At 40.1% G+C, this 18,537-nt stretch overlaps 1 protein-coding gene across 3 annotated transcripts in view; it reads left to right on the top strand.

Annotated features, from left to right (window-relative positions):
* The window catches only part of ITPR2 (inositol 1,4,5-trisphosphate receptor type 2), a 246,428-nt gene that overhangs the window by 48,627 nt on the left and 179,264 nt on the right, over positions 1-18,537 (top strand). For 2 of the 3 annotated variants that reach the window (XM_014889087.2, XM_088164716.1), the window contains one exon: positions 12,968-13,012. The exons of the other annotated variant lie outside the window; for it this stretch is intronic. In XM_014889087.2, the coding sequence (XP_014744573.1) occupies positions 12,968-13,012 (45 nt within the window). The remainder of the gene's footprint in view (positions 1-12,967; positions 13,013-18,537) is intronic. 3 annotated transcript variants of the gene reach the window in all.

Here is an 18,537-nt window from a genome sequence, read left to right as displayed (position 1 = left end):
GCCAGTTAAACAAGTGTTTGTGTGCTGCCTAACCAAGTCCTGCTGGCTCAGAACTGCTGTAGCAGGTGGGTTGGCAGTGCAGATCTTCACAAAGATCCCACACTGGGGCCTTGCTGGGTCATACTGTATTGCTGCACCCAGGGATTGCAGGGCAAACACCTCTGGTAAATACCCACCACGTTTATACTGAAAACCCTCGGGTTCATTTATCTCTCTGCTCTTGTTTGCCCTTGACTTTTGGAGTGGTGTTGTGTCTGTGTATTGGTGTCATGAGAGTTCATTGTGATTATATAGGTTGCAGGCTTCTGCTATTGCACTCTTGCCTTTTGATTAAATTTGAATAAAAAAAGATCTGAGGAAGTCTCTGGCCCTTTTGATGGAATGGAAAGTCCCAGAGGAGAAGGAAGAGCTTGCAACTTGTCTGGTTATTATCTGGTACTTTGTATTAAGGCAAAAGTGTATTGTGATTCCCCCAAAAAGCAGCTCAATATTTTTTAAGACTCCTTAAAAATAAAATATGGCTCTTGACAAGCTGGAATACATCAGATAATACCACGTGTATGAAATGATACAGCCTTGGATATTTTAATGGTTGCAAGAAGCTGTGAACTTTTTGAGTCATATCTAATCCATATTAACACAGGTCTGTGTCCAAGTTTTATCAATGGAGTGAAAAGTAGAGTCTTTTTCCCACTGATTTAGAGTTTCTTATTTTAACTTATGCTTTGAAGTATGAGTGCAAAAATTTACTGCAAGAAGAAAGTTATAAATTACTATATGTTAGGGAACCCCTGCTCTGACTGAGTTGAGTTAGATTTACAGCACTGCAACTTCTATATACAGACAACTCCTTAGTATTCCCAGGGTGCTTCTTTGATTTTCCAGCTCCTGTAACAGCCTGCACTGAGTTCAGAGGAAGAGCAAACAGGAGCTATCAAACCTTCATTTATTTCTAATTATGTCAAGGCCACTACCAAAACATAAACAGTGGACTGCTAATAATAGCTAATTTTCAAGAGGCAACCAGTACTCCCACCTGAGAGTGGGAGTATTTTCCTTTTTGCTTACAGTGAGGGATGCTCCCAGTAGGAAGATTTGAGTGGCTGAGCTGATGGAGAGTCAGGAAAGGCACTGAGCATACTGATGGGCTTCCTTCTTCCACCAGCTGATCTGTCTGGGGGATTTTTAGGCCAAAAATCTTCAGGTGAAGAGGTGCCATGCTGCACTGAATGTCAGAGCTGAGTTTCGGTCCTTTCTACCTCTGGAAAGGAAATCCCCATCAGGCAGATTTGTAATATGGAGAATATAATTGGCAACAGTGGAGTGAGAGCTGAAAGAGCTATTGGATTGAACAGAGGTGATATGCTGGGACTGGACAGCTGCATTAGTGACTGTGTCTGTGAGGTGTAAAATACCTGTGGTGGAGATATTAAAGGTACTGGTGCAATGAAACCCTGTGAACTGTATTTTGCACAGTTCATATGTCAGGCACAACACAGCAGCCAGCCAGACACGTCAAAGATTTATGAACAGGCAGGCAGACACCTCGTGTGCGTGACCCAACTTTAAATCAATTGGGCAAAGCCTACTGAACACTTATCTGTGCTGTGACAGCACAGGGAGATTACTCATGGTATGGATTATCAACAGCGTCACACATTGCCATGACCTGATTTTGTTTAAGCCTCCATGATAAAGATATCTGGAATGGAATAAAAAATACAAACACAAGAAGAAATTTCACAAATCTTTTAAGCATTTTGTTGTTGGCTAATGATGCGATTTCTGTCACAGTTTGAGCTGTTGTAAATCAGGATTCATCACTGTTTACAACTGTCTTTTTTCTTACTTCATCCTCGCTTAAATCAACTTTATGTGTGCCATGGAGGCTTCTGCAGGGGAGTCTTGCATGGGTCAAGTCTCAGACAAGGAGCAGAAGTGTCCTTCACCTGGGTGTTTCCCTTTTCTCCTCTCATACCTTGTGTGAGCAGCCTGTGCCTTCTCTTGTCCTTGGAGTTGTCCTGTGCCAGATGTAACTGGTCAGCCTGGTCTGGGGTTTGGTGGGTCACTACTGAGTCATGTTGGGAAGGGCTGCCCCTGCAGCTTGTTACGGCCAGGGCATGATCTGGGGACCAAGAAAATTGAAGATGCTTGCCTCAGAGAACTAAGGAATTTAAAGTTGATAAAGGTGTTTCAATACTACAGTAAGCAAATTAATAAAAAATTTAAAAAAAAAGTGAGGCAATACCGTTGTTCAATTAAAAACACCTACGAGAGGACTTGTAAATCTAATTGTTATAAACTTGAGAGGATGAAGTCAGGATGTGTAAATCCTAAATTCCATGTTCCTTAGAAGTACAATTGGTTGTCCAACTTTTGTTGCCTTTCAAAGACCTCTCGTACCTCGGACTTCTGACACAGTCTCAAGCAGTAGTATTTCCTTTAATCCTCTTTCCACTTGGCATCATTTAGCCTAATTTTAATTACTGTGCTTTGAAGTTCTTTAATACCTTATAGGAACCTAGATCCTTCTCCCAGACTTTTGGCTGAAGGTGAGCCACCCTGAAGGACTTACTGCTGAAGGAGTCACAGTGGGAGACACTTGGTTATTCCACACACCTGCATTGCCATTCCTCTGCTGCTCTGCACAGCCTGGGTCACTCAGAGTGTCTGTGTGCTCTCACACAATTACTTAGACACAAGAGGAATGTACTGAAGAAAAGGTTTCGCGTTTGGTGATAAGATTTGGGACTTTGGAAATCTGGGTACTTGGCAATGATGTCTGACATTAGGAAACCTTAAGTCACAGGCTTACACGTTCCCAAAAAAGTGGAACCAAATACTCAGGTGAAAAATTGGAAAGAAATTGTCTTCTTTGGAGACAACGGGAGTTCTGCTCTTAGTGTCGTAAGGGCTTGTTTTCACCCAAAAGAGCTGAGCCAGATCTTCAGCAGGAGATTTAGGCACTAAGCCACCAACTAAGATCCAGGCTGCTGAGTTTCATTCTCAGAATAGAGTTTTATTCTCATCTTCACAGAGTCAGCAGTCTTTTAGAAAAACTTCTGCAGAAGATCCTTTTTATAGCCCTGGTTACAGCAAAATGACCCAAGTTATTTCGAAGCTTTACATTTATAAAGAAAGGCAGTAAGGTTAGGTGAAAATTGGATGTTTCAAAGTAACAAAGATTTGCCCAAAAGTCTTTTCAGTGCATGTAGCCCATGTAGAAGGCACCCAAAGCTATCTGTGTGTGTGGGAGTGAGCTGCAGTTTGCTTGAACAGCCTTGCAGATGCTGCAGGTTGGGACCACACAGCTGTGCCTTTCTCATGAACATACATAACCTTTCATTATTCTAAATTGCCAAGATAAAAGTCTCTTTGAACTGAGTATCAGCTTATCAATTTTGCTGAACCAAAACATGCACTTTTAATATTGTTCTCCACATGTATAGCAGCTCTGGTTCTGTGATTTCTAAACTGGGCAATTCATAGTGAAACTATTAACACTTGTTTTATGAGGCTGTTAAACAGATATGTGTGCCCACCCACAAGAAATGCAGGATGAGTCTGTCATTTCATATTCAACTTCTCAGGTATGACTAAAATAATACAAAACACATGTGCATCTATCAAATCACATGCTGGTCTCAGATATTGCAGTAGATGATAGATAAGCCACAGTATGTTGCTTATGAGACCTTGTGAGCACGTACGTGATCACTGTGCAGAATTTGTAAGAAAAAAAAATCTGTGATAATTCTGTTTTACTTAGCTGAATAGATTAGAGTTACTAGATACCTTGGCCATAATATGGTAGTAAATCTAGTGAGGTCTTTAACACCAAATTAGCTCTACTAAACTAAATGAATTACGATAAGGCAGGTAAAAAAAAATGGCAGCCTGAATGTTCACATTCTGTGCTTCTCCAGAACTGTGGCCATAAACAATGACTGCTGTGGGAAACTTCTCTGGCTTTCTTAGAGAGTTCTCCTTCCTCTCTCTTTAAGAGTGAAAAGGCACAGTTAAAACTGTAAAATGGATCAACTCTGATCAGTTTTGTTCTAAACTCTGTTTTTAAAATACCACAAGAAACATCCTTCCAGCTTTTGGATTATTTTAGCACTAAATACTCAGTGGAGTTTCTTTTAAAGGTGGGAATGATTAAATTCAGTTGGGCTGAGCAGCACAGGGTTACACACACATGAGATGAAATGACAATTTGATGAATGTTAATTGAACAGGAAGTCCAGTCCAACTTGCCAAGGCTGTAGTTCAGTGGTGGAGCACTGCAGGAGCAACACAGGCCCCAGAAATGTCCTTTTTCCTCAGGTATTGGATTGTGCAGACACAAGGTGCTGTCCCTCAGGTGGTGTTGGCATGGACTCCAGGGCATGGGGAAGAGGGAATAGTCTGTGCTGGAACAGAGTCACTGAGCTAAGGCACCAGAGTGTTTTGGGTGAGTTTACAGGGACTGCTGAAGCCTTGCAGGACTGTCAGCTGATTTTCACCACACTGGTGTAAACCACTTGCTGAGAGCTCTTGGATCAATGGCCAATAGAAGTTACTCATGTTTCTCTTGTTTTTCTTGAATGATTTCTCCCCATATTACCTCACTCTACTTTTCTGTCAAAATTGCCCCAAACTGCCCCTTTTTTTTTTTCAGAGAAGCTTATGTACATCATTCATTTTAAAATGAGAATTGCTGTTTCATTTTGCTTTTACAGTCCATGCCAAGGGGTTGGAAGTAGAGGATCTTTAAGGTCCCTTCCAACCCAAACCATTCTAGGATTCTGTGATTAAAATATTAGCCTGCCATGTTATAGAAATTGTTATGGTATGCATTTATGCAGATGGACAGGGCCATACCCTTCATAGTAAATTTAAGCCTGTTGTAATAATCACTTGTTTTGGATCATGGTGAAGATAGCTGAGTACATGCTTAAGTTAATACTGAGAGAAAATAATCCTCTCCTGCCTTCTGAATAGTAAAGATTATCACAAGAATCCCACAAGAATAGGAAACAAAGCATTTAATGATATTTTAAGAAAGATTATATAATTGTATGGGTAATAGTATACTCAGCATTAGCTAAGATGAAATGTAAAAGGGCTATAAACCAGGATTAAATTCCTGCAGCCCTAAAGAAACTGTCTCTATAGTTTTATGGACTTTTCTTCCACTTCCTTAAACTGCTGGAAAATGGAGTCCTGCATAGGATGTTTTGTTAAGGCTTCTGAGACTGATTATTTGAAGTCCATAATTTAGGCCTTTTGTTTTCCACTTGTTGGAAATTGGACTACTGACAGAGATTTTTTTTTTTTATTTAGGAAGCAGCAACAGAACCCCTCTTTGCAAGTGTAATTTTATTTTCTTTTTTTTGGGTGACATGGAAACAAACCTTTGCAGAAGGACTTGTTCGTGCCCTGGTCATGCAGAGAGGGAGAACACAGGGTTAAATGCTCTGTGTTGCCTTCTGCCTTCAGACGAATGAGGCAAGTAACAAATAAAACGAAATGAAATGAAATGAAATGAAATGAAATGAAATGAAATGAAATGAAATGAAATAAAATAAAATAAAATAAAGGGAAATAAAATAAAAATGGCCTTGTTTAACTGAGATTTGAGCTACCTTTTGCTCAGGAACAGTTTGTGAGCCAGAGAAGATGCCAGGAGATGGCAGCATCTACCAAGGCCTTCACACATCTCCTCACAGATTTAATTTCTTGGTACTATGGGACCTCCTCACCTGGAGATGGCTTCAAAATCTTCCTTTAGGGCTGGTTTTCCCCAATGTCTCTTCATTAAATGTCAACCCAGCATTCTGATTAATTTCTGTCTGTTTGGCTTGGTGATTAAAGGTTTTCATAAGAGAGAGGGTTTGCCAAGGTGACAGGGTGAACTCAGCACTGGAAGCCTCATTTCAGTTTTTCATTCTCTCATAGGAGTGTGGGTTTGTTTTAAAGCTCTATAAGGAGTGAAGGATAATTTACAGCTATGCATGAAGAGATGGAAGAGATCCAGAGGAGGAAGATGGATTACTGATTTACAAAGCCAGCCTGACCTGTTCTGCAGACTTGGATGTGGCTTTTTAAAGTGACAGATCTAGAAGATGCCCATTTAGCAAAATCCAGAGCTAGATTTCTTCAAGAGTTTTAAGAATCTTGAGAATGCAGCTAAATTACTTGACCTGACTTGTCTTGACTTTGGTGAAATCTTTCAGTGTGCAAATACCTTCATAAATCTGGATCTCAGAGGAACGATTTTTCCCCTCAACCAACTAATTTGCAATTGTGACCTGTGCAAGTGTTCAGCTTTTCCAGTCCTGCCTGAAGCTGACTGCATTTGGGCCGTGTTTGTAAATATACAGGCTTTAGGAGTAAGGAAGCAAAAAGACATTAATGCAGCATTTATTGTCATTTAGTCATTACAAGGCCTACTTCTGATATTAAAAATACATCTTGCATTTTGATCTCTTCCAAAACAGCAAATGTAGACAAGTGGTCTGTTCTTAAGTGCATTATTTTTATTTTTTCAAGATCACTTGGGAAGCTTTTATTCAAATGTATGTGTGCCTCTTTATTTGTGATGCTTGATGGAGGTTTCCAAGACTTCCCTCCTTTGTTTTTTATTGTTTTTGGGGTTTTGTGTGCCTGTGGTTTTTGTTTGTTTGTTTGTTTTACAGTAGAAATGTCAGTCGTGTCTAATTCAATCATCCCTAGTTAGTCCTGTGAGGACCACTGAAAGCATATGGGATATTAATATTTAGAACATCACTCTTGGAGAGATGAGGATGCTTTCTTTTATATAACACAGGTTGACACGGAGCTGCTGAAGCTCAGACTAAGGTTATGGCCCAGCATCCAAGTTACATTAAAGGATCTCTCAGACATTTTTCTTTCTTTTGACTTCCTCTGCAGGATGGGATATGGCTGAGTGGGGCTGAGCACTGGTTTCAGGTTCTCTGCCCTTAATCCCAGTAGAAGAAATGGAATTTCCCAGTTATCACTCATAACATGGAACTACTCCAGCTTATGCTGCTTGTGTGAGACCTTTAAATCTGTGCTGATTTAGGCATGGCAAAATGCTGGCCTGCCATTGCTTACACAGCAGCTGGAAATGCCATCAAGATGATCTTTCTTCTAATGAGGGTAAAAATCAGGACAGGAAGGTGTTGGGGCTGCTTCTCATTGCTGTTTTTGACTAGCAGGGGGGCCTGAAGCAGACAAAAAGGTTCAGCTTTCCCAGTGCTCTCTGGAAACTTGTCTGATCTGCTAAGACATGGCTCATGAGGAAAATGCAATCCTGAAAGAAAAAGCCTTTTAAGATTTTTAAACTTTGCTCAGATGATGATTATCAGGAGCTCTGTGCTGATGCCCAGGAAGGGTTGAATGGAGTTTATCGAGGTAGAGTTGTAGCCAGTCTTTGTCTGGCAAGTTAATAAGATGGCAAAAGTCCTTTGAATGCCACTGAAAGTCTTTGAAATTGTGCAAAAGTCCTTTGGATTTATCGAAAGCTAATCAGTATGACATTAACAAAGAACAAAGCAAGCCTAATGAAGATGAAAGATTTGAAAAGTGGATTATTTTCCTTTTGTCCTGGCTTTTCTTTCCTGAAACACTTGCCCTTGTTGGCTGGGTAACAGGCTGTGTGTTAACAGGCTGGTTATCAAATGAAATGGGGACTGTTTGAGTGTTGAATTAGATCCTTTTATTCTTTGTCTGTCAGGGTTTCCTTCATAAATGCAGGTTTTAACCAAGCCATTAAAATGCTCATTTAGCTGAAATTTGGCAATCTAATTCTTCCCCTAACAAGATGCTTTAAATATCCTTTACCTAGTCAACAAAACTTGATTAAAATCAGCATGGGTGTTTCTTTCCCCAAACTCGTCTCTCTCCTTCTTAATTGAGTGTCCAAAAATAGCCTGTTTGGGTACTTTCCATGCATTCCTCCATGAAAACAACATTCAGTAGAAATGTGGAATTTCAAACTTCTTGGCCTGTAAAGGATATCTAACTGTGTGAAGATACAAAAGTGAAATCAAAGCCAGGAATAACCTGTGAGATGATCTGCACAGTAGTAGAACCCCAGGAAATTATGCACTGTAGCCTCGTGAGGTTTGAAAACTTTTAGGTATAACTTTGAGTAGCTTGAATCAGTAGAAATAACAGAGCCTGGAACTTCAGGTGCTCAGTCTAGTGGGATCCCTCTCAGGATTTGCAGGTCACTTGCATTCTCTGAGCACCAAATACCTGAAGTAACACACAAACACACAGAGATGAAAGTTGTCTTCCTGCTATGCAGACTTTACAGATTTTGTAAAGTCACGAGGTGAAAATTCAGGAATGAGATTCCTTGCCCTTCCAAGTAGTTTTAACCAGCAATAATTAAAGACTTTGTCTATATCTCAGTTTTCCATGTGTAAAAGCTGACTTCTATTATGAGTTTGTCATACTTACTCTCTCCTGGGGGCCTTCTGCTGCTCCCACAGGATGAGGATGTTGATATATGTATGCATTCAGACATCTAATCTTTCCACATACCACTGTGTACTGAGGCTGAGCCCGAAATCTGTCCAAGAGACACCAATTTTTATACTCAGGAGGACCACCTGCAGCTCTGACCCTGACCTTCAGGCTCTCTCAGATAGCCTGTGTGGATCACAAATTGGGAATTTGGCTTCTTGCAGAGGAGTGCAAATAAATGCTATTTAAATGTAGATTTAAAAGAAGGTATTGCCTTCTCTGTAGTTGCAAATCTGTCTCTAAACTCTAGAACTGTCAATGAAAAACTCTTCTTGTGGTACTTTTTTCTTCCCTGTTCATAGGAGGGTAAAAAATGGCTGTACCTGAATTTGTTGAAAAACCAGCAGCAGAGGATTAGGACTTCTGGATTATTCTTTACTGGAAAAAAAGTTGATGGAGATATAATCCAAAAAAAATAACATATAATGAAGCTATTGCAATAATAATTTATGCAATTACACTTGCTTAAGCTCTGCAGTTTGCAATTCATCATGTTCTTGGTTCATATTGGCTGCATGCACCTTCCAGTGGCATTTTGCAAGAATATGCTGTATTTCAGCTACAATTCAGTAAATTGCAATTTCAAGACATCCAATGCCACAAAAAAGTCTGAAAATGGCTGAAATTTATTGAGGCCTATTTTAGCATAGCATTCTTACTTTCTAAATACCTGCAGAAGATTTTACTTGATTTCATTAGTAGCAAGATAAAAATATTAATGTTCTTTTCAAAGCTTCCTTGGTGTTGGAAGTTTATTGAAGAATGTGGAAGTGATCTTACATGAATCAGAAATAGCAATAGATTTTGGACTGCTGAGACTGTCACTGTGTCCTTAGGTCATTCTGGGCTGGGATATTGAAAGGGACTCAGAACAGGTGTAATATGACACACAACACTAGATGATTTATGCATCTTCCACCTGGACAATGCAGCATGGGATAATACCCACTGGTCTATTTTTTAGAAACCCTCAGCACCAACAATCTCAGTTGAAATGAAAATGGAAGTGGCAACTGCCAAGAAGAGCTGAAAATAGGGCCATGGATGTGAGCCTGAAAACTGAGTTCCATTGTGTTTATGCTTTAATATCAGCATCTTAAAACTTTCTCTAAACAACGTATTTTTGATTTCCTTCTTTCTGTAAGAGCAGGGCAAGAAAAATCATAATTAAGGATGTATTTGATTTCTTACTTGAGCCTCCTGTCTCCATCACCCTCAGTCCACAAGTAACCTGTTTTGGAAATTTGAGGGCAGTCTGTTCAGTCATTTTTCAAGAAGGCAAGAAGTGTTGAGGGAGGGAGCTCCTCCTAATTTCTCTGGTTACTGCTGTATAGATTTTTTAAAAATCACCATTATGTTGAAAGTAGCAGTTGAAGGATGTGAGAATTCAGTTCATACAGGGTAGACAACTGTATTCACTTGAGCCCTTTAATGTAAACCTGTAGGATCAAGTCCTCAATGCCAAGTTTTCTGTGCTAAGTCTAGTGACAAACCCGAGGTGACCCAGAATTTTGCTTGCTTGCAACCAGCAATATCTGAAGGTAGCATAGTAATTTATCCTTTCTATACCTTCTCTGCACCTGTGCTGGAAGGCCACGGTGTGTGGCTGGGACTGAGGGGCACTGCCTGCTAATTTTGTCTCTTCTTGACGGGGGACCAAAGGCAGAAAGCTCAGCTTGGCTGCTAAAAATGGGACACCAGGATTATTTTAAGGTGTCAGGTGAACAAATGTCATGCTGAAAGAACTGTGGAAACTTAAGAAGGAACCAAAACTATGTGAAAGCAGTTACATATGTGGGTACTTCTTCAGAAAATGATATACTTGTATAGCCTTTAAAATCACACAGCCAAGAACCTTCATAGCAGGAGCAAGAAAGTCTCACTTTAACCATACAGCACACAAAGAGAAGAGCAAGCCAAGAGAAGACTGACTGTGAAGCAGGCTTACACATATGAGAAATGATGAGTGATAATGGTTTCAATCTACCATCCTCACTCTGGCTGCAGGGTTCCTTTCTGGCTGATATATGTGCACACTCTGCAATGTTTTCCAACATAAAGCTTTACAGCTTATACAGGGGCTGGAATGAGCACCTACTGAACAAGGTGGAAAGAAATGGAAATCGGAAACCATTCCTCAGACTCAGTAATACAGAATATTTTTTTGTCACTGAATGCAAAGAAAAAGCCCAGAACAAGTTATGGATGACATGTGTTTCAGCATAGCAGCTCTTTCTACATACCTCAAGCAATTAAGTGTAGAGAACCACATGCCATCTGCCTGAAGCTCTGTTTTAAGATTGTCTATCAGGTAAGCTTGCCTAAGGTTCACCTTGTTTCACCAAAAAAGCTGAAGGAGGAATGCACATCCATTCCATCTGCCCATTCCATAAGGCTTTGCAGTGTAGAGTAGGTTGGTGCTAAGATAGGTGGGTAAGAAGAGAAGTAGTTTCTAGTGCTTGAGAAAGAAGGGTAAAATCAAGTAAACAGATTGAAATGCTGTAGACCTCAATGACCTCAAAAAAGCACCCTGTGCAATTCTTCAGCTTTTTCTATAGTGAATATAGACATTCAATGATATTTCCACATCAATTTCTCTTAGAGGTAGATAGAAGCAAAAAAGAGGTTAAACTCAACACTCTCTTTAACCTTCCTCAGTCCTTCCATTGCAGCTTTGCTTCAGAAATACAGATTTTTTCTTTTACTTTCTTTCTTAGGGACAGAAAGAGCAGAGGCTCCCTCTCCTCTCCTCTCTAAAGCTGGCATAGTTTTGGACAATCAACCATATAAGATCAAATTGTAAAAGTCTCTCCTAATTAGTTAATTGGGTAATTAATTAGATAATCAACAAATTAGCCAATTTTGTGGTGCATTGTCACACCTGTCACTCATCTAAAGATCCACCTCTTGCACAAGCCCAGTCCCTTCCCAACCCCACCCCTGCCACATCACTGTGTCTTCACATGGCTGTGTTCCCCCACTGCATCATCCCCTATAAATTCTAGATTTTTGGTGTTCATCTCTCATTCCTTTTGCTGTACAGCAGTAGCAAGAGGGACTTGGAGTTGGGAGACTGACAATTTCAGGGAGGAGCAAAATGCAGGATTTGATTGAGGTGTCAGCACAGGGAGGAAAGCAAGCTCTATAAATTAGGTTTGTAATTGTAATACAGTGGCTAATGCCAAAAATGAAATGGAGACAGAATAAACCTTTGGTTATTTCTGTTATCAGGTGGTGACACATAGGGAAGGTATTTTCAGCCATTTGAGAAAGATTTGAAAATTTTCCTCCTTTCCTCAGGCTCATGTTATGGAGAGGAGTAGGCATTTTGAGGGGTTAAAGAGATATAAATGATTATTTTTAATAAAAGCCTTATCAACTTAACAAAATCTCTTCACAACAGTTGTCTGTGTAATGTTGGACGTATGATAATGTGATATTGAAAAGTTCCACTGGGATTTGTGCATCTTGCCCTGTGCAATTCTGACTCTTTCACATTGGTAATGTCAAATTCAAGCCAAGAAAATGACAGTACTCATCTGTAAGATGTATACACACTGTAATTGCCTAAGAACAAAATTGTCTTATATAATTTATAAATCTCACTTCAGCATTTTCAGCACTTTGATGGCGTATTGGGGAATATTGGTGAATATTGATGCAAAATTATTTCTTCATGTAAATCAAATCTTGAAAGGTTTCATATGCAGCCAGTGAGTGGGTATGTGTGTTTTTGTTTATTTGTGAATATATCTGCCTACATAATCCTTCATCTTATGGGCTACATATTTCCCTTGTCAAAAGTACAATGGTAGTAAACAGCTGTTAAATAGTAATACTTTAAATTTATTATTGGATAGCATCTTTCATCCAAGGTTCTCATCTTACTTTAGTATTAATTAGTGCTTGATAATCCTGATATGACATAGAAAATATTATCCCCATTAATAATGGTTAAACAGAATCACAGTAAAATAATTTTCTCTAGTGGTATTGTCACTCCTGTTTCAAAGTTGTACTAATTCTGGGCTCCCTGTCTTCTCCTGTAAAATCTCAGTAGACGTAGAGAACATTAGTTTTTTATCTCAGTCTGTCTGCCCAGGGTCAATCCTGGAAGTGATTGCGTGTGCATGTGTGGGTGACTGTAACTGGCTGCATTTAGAATAGTAACTGTGCTTTCTTCATCATCCTTTTTGGGTTTTGTTATTTGAGATTCCTCTTGAGTTAACAAGCTTGATTGCAAGATGCTCTTTCTAGAGGTGAGGACATAGCCAGCTAGGTCAGCCAGAAATTGAAGCAGTAAGTCTTTTACTCTCACACTGTTTCTAAAACTCCACAGCCCTTTTGCAGGGTGGAAACATAACAGAGAACTGAACCAAATCCTCTCCCCCAGTTATGAAATGTCTGAAAGCTATCAAGATAGTATTTGACTTCTTTTCTTTTCCAGCTTAACCCACACTACCCAGAAGGTAATAATGAAGGCAAAGCTTTGGTAAGTGGAATTTATGTGTTGCATATAATCTGGGGAATGCTGTATCCTTCACCCAGCATGTCCTGACATATGGAAGCCCTTCATAGCTTTCCTTTTCCTTATGTGTTCCAGCTGCTGGGATTGTTTTCCATATCCTGTGTAGGGTAGGATGCATCTCAGAACTGGCAATTCAGAAAGTTTTCCCCCACGTTGAGGCAAATGATAAGAAACTTTTTTAAATTCTGCACCAAAGAGGCATTAGTTGAAGCTGTTGTGCTTATTATTTGACTGCAGATATGAAATGTATTCATTATTCTCAGCTCAGATGTGTTACTTCATGGCAACAGCCTTTGCCTGGTACAGCTTCAAGAGCATTTTAGCTAATTCTGACTAATGAGGCAAGGTCAGACATGGAGATTATAGTGAGTGAAAGAAGTGGAGTTAAAACCTTGGGGGAATCTTATCGTTACTAAGTCAACAGATATTCCCGAAAATAATCATTCCTCCATCAAATTCATGAGATTGCCTCGGAAAGACTGAGATCTTCTTCAAAAAAATTCAATTTAATTTCTTTCTGCTTGCCTTCCGGCTTTTGTTCTTTAAGAGGCCACATTTTCAAGTTTTTCTCTGCACAGGGAAGAAATTTTTGATTTTTCATGACATGAAACCCAAGAATCTTACATAATCACATGCCTTGAGGACTGCAATTTTAATAAAAATGGAGACTTTCATAGGAGTTGGCAACATTGGTTTTCCATCTTCACTGATATTTGGCATTAGTGGTGATATTGCAATAACAGCTAAGCTGTCTAGAGAAATGAGAATTCTCTCCTGTGAAAGTACAGAAGTTCCACCAGTTGTTTCTCTTTTGTATTGGAGTGAAACTTGGGGCTTTTGGAGCTTTGGAATGGAAATCAAGATCAGTTCTAGAATTCCCCAGTGAGTAGGTGTTAGGCCCTTGTCACTGAGGATCCAATCCTATTGTGCCACACCATACTTATTTATGGTGTAGGCTTTCCCTCTGTAGCCATTTCAGTTCATCTAAATAGTTAAATATTCCCTGGACTGGAAAATGACAAAGTGACTGAATTTTGGGCAGCAGCAATGGAGAAGGGTTTTCCATGATGCAGCAGTGGGCACAGACACTGAGGTTCTGCTTATGCACATCTTTTCTGCCTTGCCTTAAGTAACTCCAGAGTCTGGAAGGGTTTTGGCTCCAGGGAACATAAATATTACTGGAAGTCACCAGGACTTCTGTTCCCAAGCATTAAAGGTATCTTTGGACCGAGGTTCATTGCTTGTTTATGACCTGCTTCTTGACAATCCAGCCAAATTGTGTTGTGAAGCACTGCTTTTAATTCTGGCAAAATTTGGCCTTACAATGAGTTGATTAATATCCCCACATCTAAGCTTCAGAAGATTTTTTTTTTAATGGGAAGACCTTTTCATGATTGAAGGGTCTTATCAAAAAAAGGCTTCTTTGTCTCTTAAAGTCCAGGAGATTGTAGTGTATCCTGTAACAAAATGTAGTGCTCTGTGTTACAGCTCCCACTAAACGCAAAATTAGTGTTTTTTATGCTGCAAATTACTATGCTTTTTCTAAGGAGAGAAATGTACAGCATGAAGAAGAATGCTACAAACTTCAGGGAAATGTCAGGAACAGCTGGGAACCTGGCATTTGTCAGTGCCTTTGTGTTAAAGGCTGACTGGATGGGTACCTTATCTCCATTTGTCTGCATTTTCATGAGAGGGCTAATTCTAACCAGTTTCAATCTGCCTGTTATTGATGAGATTTTTGTTAGGATTGAGACTGGTATGCACTTACTTCTCTTGTAAAGAAGTTGGGCAGTTCTACAATTTGATGATGCAATTTGATGTATGTCCTTTGACTTCTGTTTATCTATTTTTATGAGTTCCTAACATTCTGCAATTCTAACTTTTCTGTCTTGCTGCCAACCCAGGAGATTTTTTTTCCTGCTAAACACTGTAAATTAATTTAAAAAAAATTACCTTCCAGAAACGATGTTTATTGAATTATATATTTTACATGGGTGATGCAGTTTAAACAGGTAGAATAGACAATCTGAAAAGCATTGGAAAGAAAAGAGAAAAGGAAAATCATCAGCTTAAAAACGGCAGCTTATATAAAGCCAGCAGCCAGACCACTGGGGAGGCTGGGGAAGAAGGGGAGACACGGATGCCGGCACATTATTATTATTCTGCTGTTGCACACGGGTCTGAATCAGCTCTGGAAATGCATACATTGTTTCTTACAGAATGTCTCTGGCTCCTAACAACAGGATTGCAACGTGATGTCTCTGCGAAAAATGCGATGACTCACAAATGAGTCAACAGTGAAGGTGTTACAGGAGGCTAACTGCTGTGCTGTCTGCCAGGGCTCCGAGCAGGCAGGAGCAAGGCTGGCCATTCATTTACTCCATTTTCTTCTCATCAAGTATTTCTTAAATAATCTAACCTATGGAGTTCTGCTCACGTTACCGCTCTGTGAAAATGCTGGTTTTTAAAGAGCCTCCTAAACTGGGTTAACATACTGAGATACCACATTGCTCTGGATTTAACAGGCATTTTCAGAACTCTGGCTGCTATTAAATTTAATTTCTGCTGAAATCTGTATTGCAGCTTAATGTATTCATTCAGGAGCAGAGCATTATCCTCGTCTGTCTCTATGCCACGAGAGGTGTCTTCACCAATTGGAATTGTAGATTTGGTTTCTGAAAGAAAAGGTATTTTGGGTCTGTCATGTTTTTGTACTGTATTTTTGCAGTTGAAATGAAGGCCCTTCTGTAAGGAAAACTCCATGTAAATCTCTTGAATTTTAGGTATGATGTCCAGTTAAGTTAAATAAGGAAGGTTTGGGACAGGTAACAATTAGAAAATTCTATTAAGAGCTGTGAAAAGGGTTATCTGCTGGGCTGTAAGTCTCAAGGAAGACAAATCTGATTGTACCTGATTGTTTTGTCACCGATTGCAGCATGGGATTTGTCTCTCCTTACATTTGCCCTCTACATGGCAAGCAGTATGTCTGCATTGTTTCTTCTCCTTTAAGCTTCTTTTTAAATCATGATGCTCTGTAAATCAGTGGTGGTAGCCCAGGAGTTACAGACTTTGCTGTGGGCCTGGATCAATATTTCCCCTTCTTGCCAAAATGGCGTTTTTCTCACTACCTAGGACTCTTTTTCACTACCTAGGACTCTTTTTTTGAATGTTTAGCCTTTGCTTCCCTAGATGGGTCCCAGCTGGAGAAGTGCCCTGGCTGTGTCGTGGGGGTTTGCTCAGTTCCCCTTCCTGGGTGTGATTATTGAGCTTTGCTGCTGCAGATTAAGGCTGGGGGCTCACAGCCCTCTCTGCCAGTGTACACTGAGGTTTTCCCAGGCTGAAGGAGCTGACTCTGCTCTTTGCACCACTGATACTTACACTGGGTTGTTTGGAAGGTGTGGGTCCAGCTCCTGCCCGGTAGAAGCAGAGCTGAATGTGTCTCTTTCATCCTTGTGAGTGATTTAACCAGAGCACAAGAAAGGGGTGATTGTACCTTCCCCACCTTGGATATGTCTCTGATGTCACTTGTGACAGCCTGTTGCTAGTTTTTTGTAGTTTGGGACAAACAAAGCTATATACATTTTCCTTCCAGGAATGTACTATTTGGAAATATTGTTTTACCCACAGTTCTCTATGCTCCTGGCATGTAATTCACCTGGGTTTTATTGTTTTTTATTAAGTCTTGGGAGTGCTTTCCTTGGCTGTTACTGACCACATCACCAACATCTCTGAAACTGTTCCATTGGCTTTCTCTTCACACTGCTTTAAGCTGGATTTTCTTCTCTCTGCATTTGAGTTCCTTTGCAGTTCTTTTCTTCCTTTCTCTTAATTGAATCCAGTTTTGCTGGCTGCAGCTGCTCATATGCCAGTTTCTACCTGAGCAAATGTCATCTTGTTTTCATCTGCTTAGGAATGCAGTGCTTCTCCCAAGCTATTGTCTAATTAATTTAAGCTAGCCTAGTACTTTCACTTCTTTTCACATCCTCACATGGACTCATCTGCTGATTCAATAATGGCTGGGTTAAGTGCAGATTCTGACGGCTGCTTACTAAATTTAATTTATCATGAGAAGCTTTCAGTATGCAAGTGTCTGTGCATTCTCTCTCTCCCACACAGCCATGTGCACGTGCACTGGGACATAAACTGAGACATGGATACAAATCCATGTTTGTTCCCATGTAATGCCAGCATTGCTGTCTCTTGTATGCAACTTTTTTCTAGAGCTGTCAGGTTGGGGGGTCACTACTTGTTAATTTTTTTTTTTTCCATGAGTAGTGCTTAACTCCCATAACCCAGGTTGAGTTGTGAGATTCAGATTCTAAAACAATGCTGTAAGGGGAGTTCTGAGGTTTGTGGGGGAGTTCAGCCTGGAACTGCTGTACAGCTCTCATGCAGATCTGATTTTGCTCAGCTAAGCTTGGCATTGCAGTTAGCAATGTTGTGGGCACTGTCTTGCCCTCTGTTGAAATGGAATTTCTTTTTAGGCTAAAAAACAGATCTTGCTCCTATGTCTGCCAGCTGCTAGGCCTGGTTGGTGGGACTTAGGGCTGGTGAGCCAATTCCATTGCTTAGCTGGATCTATACAATTGTTGGAGGCACCAGTGGATGAGCAGGGTTAGTCCAAAACTGCTGGGTGAACTTCTCTACAGAACTAATGGTTGGTGTGAACTGCTAAAGCACAGGAGACCTAACCTGCCTTTGACTCTGCCTCCTGCCAGCTCACCCAGTTCATAGACTGGTCATGGTGTTCTGTGGTGGGGAAAATCCCTTTGCCTAGTCTGGGTCAGGTGTTCTGTCCATGTTCCCTCCCAGTATGGTTTCATGTTTTGGCCTGTGTTTTACCCAGAGCCCCAGGATAAAAAGAAAACCATACAATTATGAAGTGTCCTGCCTTTTTGTATACCAGTCATTTCAGTTTGGAAATTATAGTGAAGTGGGTAGTTTCTGGGAAGCCCTAACTAGATTTGAATGTAAGTTGTGGAAAGTATCAAAAAGTTTGGCTGCTGTTCTAAACCATCCTATGCTACTCACCCTTTCACAGACCTCTTGAATTTTAAACTGAATTTCCAAATTTCTGTTTTGTTAAGAAGTGTAGGAAGTAGCTTTTCATTTAATATTAGACTCTGACTCACACCTGTTAAGCCCTCAGAAGTATTTTTTTTATTGTTTCTGTGCCTTTTCAGTTTGTGTCTGATCACGAGTATGTAAAACAAAATATGTATGGAAATCAGAAAAGCAATTTGCTATTTTCTCAATCCTTGCATATAGGTTAAATTTCTTGTGCATTTTTCTGTAGTATTTTTGGGCATGAGATACAAGAGCACGCAGGAACTGTCAGATGAGTTTACTCTTGTGCAAGTCACAGGAGATGGTTCCTCTGTCTTAGCAAGCCTTCCTCTCAAACACTTGTGGCAGCACTAATGACTAGAGAAGCCTAAGCACAATTTCTTTCTGTATTTTTTTTCCTGCTCTCTCCATCCTTGATAGAA

The sequence above is a fragment of the Sturnus vulgaris genome, chromosome 5 (assembly GCF_052056855.1).
Source record: "Sturnus vulgaris isolate bStuVul1 chromosome 5, bStuVul1.hap1, whole genome shotgun sequence".
Classification (NCBI taxonomy): Eukaryota; Metazoa; Chordata; class Aves; order Passeriformes; family Sturnidae; genus Sturnus; species Sturnus vulgaris.
Note: the sequence above shows the minus strand (reverse complement) of the source record. Positions and strands in the feature narration are given on the sequence as shown.